Source organism: Mustela lutreola, chromosome X (assembly GCF_030435805.1).
Source record: "Mustela lutreola isolate mMusLut2 chromosome X, mMusLut2.pri, whole genome shotgun sequence".
NCBI classification, from domain to species: Eukaryota; Metazoa; Chordata; class Mammalia; order Carnivora; family Mustelidae; genus Mustela; species Mustela lutreola.
This window is the reverse complement of record NC_081308.1, coordinates 129621292-129627291: the sequence shown is the minus strand read 5'-3', so window position 1 is coordinate 129627291 and position 6000 is coordinate 129621292. Positions and strand designations below refer to the sequence as shown.

The 6000-nt window shown below is 47.8% G+C and overlaps 1 protein-coding gene across 1 annotated transcript in view; it reads right to left on the bottom strand.

The window, feature by feature from the left end:
- Positions 1-668: 668 nt before the first annotated feature.
- The window catches only part of PASD1 (PAS domain containing repressor 1), a 61566-nt gene continuing 56234 nt past the window's right edge, over positions 669-6000 (bottom strand). Inside the window, exons 13-16 of the mRNA XM_059156856.1 lie at positions 3645-3890; positions 3104-3301; positions 2459-2754; positions 669-1230 (exon numbers count right to left, since the gene is read on the bottom strand). Of these exons, the coding sequence (XP_059012839.1) occupies positions 978-1230; positions 2459-2754; positions 3104-3301; positions 3645-3890 (993 nt within the window). The 3' untranslated portion in view covers positions 669-977. The remainder of the gene's footprint in view (positions 1231-2458; positions 2755-3103; positions 3302-3644; positions 3891-6000) is intronic.

The following is a 6000-nucleotide window of genomic DNA, read 5'->3' as shown; positions in this document are numbered from 1 at the left end:
AAGGTGTATATGTCAAAATAACCACACATTTAGCCATTTAAAATTCCAAACTCACTCATTCTGCCTTAACTTACTGGGTTCTTTTTGCCTTGTTGTTGTCATTAGTTTTTAAAAAATCAGAGGTTAGGCTCCATTAAGATTTCTGAAGCCAGGGCGCCTGGGTGGCTCAGTGGGTTAAGCCACTGCCTTCGGCTCAGGTCATGATCTCAGGGTCCTGGGATCGAGTCCCGTATCGGGCTCTCTGCTCAGCGGGGAGCCTGCTTCTCTCTCTCTCTCTCTCTCTCTCTCTCTCTCTCTGCCTGTCTCTCCATCTGCTTGTGATATCTGTCAAATAAATAAATAAAATCTTAAAAAAAAAAAAAAAAACAAGATTTCTGAAGCCAGAATCAAAACACCCTTTATAAGTACTGTTAGTCACATTGAGCGTGTTTGGTCCCAAGGGGCCTGCTGAGAGTCTTTCTGGGACCAAACCCAGTAAATGATTTCCATCTGGATCAGCTGCCAACACTGCCCTGGAAATATGACCGTAGCAGATGGTCCCTGAAGTGGGGGTCTTTCCTGGCAAGTATGGAGCTCCCTGTGGATAAACACCAAGCACATTGCACAGTAGGACCCTTGGTTCATTTTTTAGTACAATGAACCACACCCACACGAGGCCCAGGATTTTGCAGCAGAATGAATGATCCACAAGTTCAGAAAGGGGTCTGGGTTAGGGTTAGTTAGGGAAGTTTTTACCTCTGATCGCATTTAAGATCCATGAGGACAGCTCACTTTTTCATGGAAACTTGAAGGGAATCAATTGACTCAGCAGTGTGTGCCGCCGCCATGCGAGTAATTGCTCTCGAATTTACTGAGCTCTGAAGTCTGGATTTCACACCCAGAGCGTACTGCTGTGGTGTGTGCTTTTTGGGGAAGGGGCCTGGCCTCCATGCCAAATGCCCTGACCTAGGCTGGGAAGCATAGGGGAAAGGAAAGGTTTATACCTGGGGCCAGGTAGCTTGGTCCTGCAGGCTGTTCTGCTCACTGGAAGTCCAAGTATTCACTTGGAGGTAAAGGTGATGCTGTGAATCTGGTGGCTGTCGCCAAAGCTGGATATAATCCTGCGGGGTCTCCAGAGTGACTAAGCTGGAGTCAGAATGTATGGGAGACTGAGGAAAGCTGGTAGAAGCAACTGTGTCAGAGCCCGGGTTATATACCATGGACACCTTCTGCTGCTCCTCAGGAACAAAACTGAAAAAAACATGTTATAGTGACATGGGTCTGGGACCCATGACCCAGGAGCCATTGCCTTGTTCTTTGGTAGGTGCTTATGGCACAACTGGTTTTGGTGGCTAAATCAGGATTCATGGGTTTGTATCCTCACCTTGCCCAACGAAGATTCCATTTGCCAAAGTCAGGTGAATGTAAAGACTGAGGTGAATTAGTCTTTTGGCTCCAGTGGTTTTATTTGTATTACTTGGACAGTCCTGAATATCCCACAATGGTGATCTCTGTGGCCTTGGGCCTGTCACTTTACCCATCCAAAGTCAGGGACATGCCCTTTGTTTCTGTTTGGGGCTGCCGGGCTAGTTCCTCCCTGCAAATCCAGTGCTGTCTCTACAAGAGCCCCCTTTATCTTGGGTAAATAGGGACTTCTGAATCTGTACTTCCTACAGCCTCCTCAAGTGGATTCTGATGATCAGGCCTGTGGGGAACGTGGCACTAACCCACCCACCAGACATATCAGGGTCACTGACTCTACAGGGGAGGCCCAGAAGGAAATCTGGAGAGCTCTGGGAAGCCTGCTCAGAGAGCTGGCATTCGCTCAAAATTATTTACTAGGCACCAAGCATGTGCTCTACAACCCCTTCACTGCTGAGCAGAGCCTTCTCTTTCTGGCATTTGGGACCACAGACTTATTACTGAGCAGAAAATGTGTTCATGTCCTCATACAGCCTCCGAGAACTTAGTTCTTCTGGGAGCTTAGCCCCTTGGTATCCAATGGACATGTAGCAACTGTTTCACACCCACTTCCCTCACATAGATTATCACTTCTCTGGAGACCCCTTCTTCTGGTCTGCTATGATCACCAGATTACAGTGGAGTGGGAGAAGAAAGCTGGGAGCTCTGGAGTCACTCAGCTATGGGCACATAAGACTTTGCTCTAGACATCCCGTGCGGTAAGACTGCGCTTGGGTGGGTGGAGCCAAGCGATTTCAAGATCTGCCAGTTCCCTAGCTTATCTAGGCCTCCTATTTTCACAGTCTCCTCCGTTCTACCAGCACATGCTTGGCCACACACTGCGCATGTAGAGGCAGGGGTCTGGAAGCCACAGAGCAAGGTGAGTGGGAGCACACTGCTTTTGATGAGGGGGGTTGGGTGCCCTGTGGGTAAGTCACTCATGGGTTCAGGCACAGTGTCTGGCCATAAGGGGAAAGCAGGGACTTCTGCACTTACCACTGTTCCATGCACTTCTTACCTAGGGCTGTCATCTTCCTCGTCCCGCAGAGTATCGCCTTGATAGCAGCCAGAGGGCTGTTGTCCAGCTGCTAACTGGACAGGAACGATGGGCTGGGTGTGCATGAACGTCATGTGGTCCTCACAGAGGGGCACAGCTACGCTGGCCCGGCCTGGCAGGTATATCTGCAGATTCTGCCTTCCCACCACGGTGCTCGGCGGCTGGGGCTGCTCCTGCATCTGCTGCTCTGACAGAAGCTGGTCCTGTGCCTGTTGCAACGGCTGCTGCAGGAATGGGTCCTGCCCCTCCAGCAGTGGCTTCAGAAGGAGAGACGAAAGAACCTCAGTGCCCCCAAGAGTCCCCCAGAAGCCAACTGAACAGCCCTCCTCCATTCTCCTAGAGCAGATGACAGCAGCCCGGTGCCTGCGGGTGTGGTCAGGGTGATGTCTATGTGTTTATCCGGGCACAAGGCGCTGCCATCCGGGATGCACATATGTGTGCCTGGGAACGAGTGTCTGGGTCTACCTCGCCAAGAATTTTTATCTCAGGCAAGTGAACCACAGCCAACTGATTAGGCATCAACCCCTCAGGAGAATCAGGTGAGCCCCGGTGTTTATGACAATAAAATCTCCTTTCATCTCCCCAGTTGAAACAGGCTTTCTGTACCTGGTTGGAGTCATCACAAGTCTCCTCCAGCTCCTCCGAGAATTTGAAAGAGCAGGGTGAACATGAACCACAGGAAAGGCTGATCTCCTCGAGGTCTGGGAGGGACTCCTTCATTTGCTCAGTGCGTTGTTTCTTGAGCACTGGCTCCAAAGACTGGAACTCAGGATGGTCAAGGTGGTGTGAGATGGTTGGCTGCATCTGGAAGGACACAGTATCATGGAGGTCTTATTCAGAGGCCACACCTTTCCTCAGGGAACAGGACATGCCTGGGACAGAGTGGGACAGGGCCCCCGGGAAACCTTGGCTATATAGGATCTGTGTCTGCCACCACCAGAGCCTGACTGGGCTGATCTCAGCCAGTACAGCCAAAAGATAGCACAGGCAAAAGTCCCTGCTGAGGACCACTCCAAATGCCCCACTGCCACCCTGGAGCAGCTGCTCTCCCTCCTAGCAGACCCCGGTGACTGACTGCTTGACAACTGTCAAGGTCTCTTTTTACCTCTCCCTTCTGCCACTTACTTACTTGGAACTGGCCTCTGACCTGAAAGGTAGAATCCTGTATTCTCTGAAGCTGTTCCTTCATCATTTCCAGTGCATCCCACTGGCTTCGGATGTCAGCCTGCAGCATCCGTGTCCGCTCTTCCAGCTGCTCCGTGAACTTTTTCATCAGCTCCAGCTCCCGCTTGTTGATATATGACATAATTGATGGCGGTAGTTGTATTGACTGTGGGGAGGAATTGCTTGTGGCTCCCAGATAGGGACACCGGGGTCTCCAAATCCTACCAGACTTTTATTGCCAAGTCTGCAAAGACTGAGAATGAGAATGATTCCTGCACCCCCAATTTCCTTCATGACTAGAAAGTCTGAAGAAATGGCTAAAGAATCCAAGAATTCAAGATCAGAAATGGATCATGGGAATCATGCAGTCTGATTTTTTCCCTCAAAATATAAAACCATGGAATTGGCCCCAAAGTGTGAAGCAAAGACCTGCCAATATCCTTAGTGAGAGAGTCAGACTCAGTGGGCCATCATATCACAGACAAGGCACGTGGGAAACGTCTATCAGATACCCCATTAGCAATGGGTGAGAAGAAGAAGTTCAAATGGCGCTTCCTTTGTTCCAGGCACTCCTCTAAGCACTTGCAAAGAAATTCATGGATCTGACCTTCACAACATCCTAGAAAGTACAGATCTTCCACACACAGTTACAGTAGAGATAACAGGGGCCTGAAACAGACCAGAGGCAGGAGACATAGAGAGGAAGGGACACATGTGAAAGAAATTAAGTGGACACAGCTTCTGAAGTGACTGGCTGAGGGTGGAAGGAAGAGGCAGGGTTCTTGGGAAAGAACTATCTGGGGAAGCTATTATTTGCCTTGATCTGGGTTGGTACCGTGTGCATAAACAAGATGAGAGAGCCACAGTCCCAATATTAATGATGAGGAGGCACACATACATGCAACCGCTAGAGAACAAAAACAAGAGTCTATTCTATCGTATACTGTGGCTAATGGAAGAGCATAGCTGAGTTATTAAAAACAGAGCAAAAAACACGCAAGCTGCTTTTCTCGCTTGTAATAAAAAATTCTGTGAATTTTTAAGCCAGTGAAAATTGCCCGATTGTCCTTCTTTTGTTGTAAACTATGTAGATATTCATATAAAAAAAGGAGGTATTCATTAAGCAAATAAATAAATGAATAAATAAAATACTCTAAACTAGGGATTAGCAGCCACAGACCCTACAGGTTATCACATTCAAATCCCCATTCTCCAAGCAGGAACTTCTCTCTGCTGTCCCTGGCAGATGAGCTACCAAGCTTGTCTCACACCTCTCCACTGAAGGGAAGGGAGGACACCACCTGGGGAAGGCACCTAACGCATCTGAGAATGGCTTTCTTGAGGGGAGTGGAAAGCTGCCTGCCCTGAGCTGCTAGATCTCCATCCTAGTTTAATGCACCGGAGACTCGCTTCTGCTTCAGGAGCACGACAGCTGTGCAGCTACTTGGAGCAGGCTTTCCTGTCCCTTGCCCATCTCCCTTCTCCAGTGCCTTCCACGGTGACTAACTTCCACTACTGACAACATGACATTTTACAGCCTCTCTCCATCCTGGGCTCTAGCTTCTGGATATACTCCAGTCTGTCAATCCATGGTACCCCACATAAGTCCAATACGCTACCACATGCAGGGCTGTACTACCCACACTCATTGCTGCTTATTCTGACTATTGTAAACAAAAGTCACATTTAAAGTTTAGTTATGACTTTATTCAAAGCAGAAGAGAAACTTGTCAATGGGAAAGGGGAACCACAGCTTTTTGGCAAATAAAGACATAAATAAAGACAATATGGGTTGCTATGGAAATGTTTTTTAAATTGTTCAAAAAATTTTCACAGCAGTCTAGAAATCCCTGCAAGGCAAGCAGACCATTTCGAGGTCAAGAAACTGAGGCTCAGGGATGTAGCAAGGTCAAGGCTGGGGCCAGATTCAAACAACTGTCTTCTAGCCCTCAGTTCTTTTGATTATAAAAGAGGGAGGGACTCAAAAAAAAAAAAAAAAAAGAGGGAGGGACTCATCTTAGGCTTTGTAATTAATGTACACAATTGCACATAACAGACCATAAATTCATTATCTTGCCTTCTAATCCTGATTTTAATAATCCTGCTATTATAAAAGATGATTTTCCAAATCTGTGATTATGTACACAAATTTGTAGATAGAAGAGCAACAGAGTAGTAAATCCAACTGCACTGATTTTTTTTTTTTTTTTTTTTAAAGATTTATTTATTTATTTATTTGACAGAGAGAAATCACAAGTAGGCAGAGAGGCAGGCAGAGAGAGAGAGAGGAGGAAGCAGGCTCCCTGCTGAGCAGAGAGCCCGATGCGGGACTCGATCCC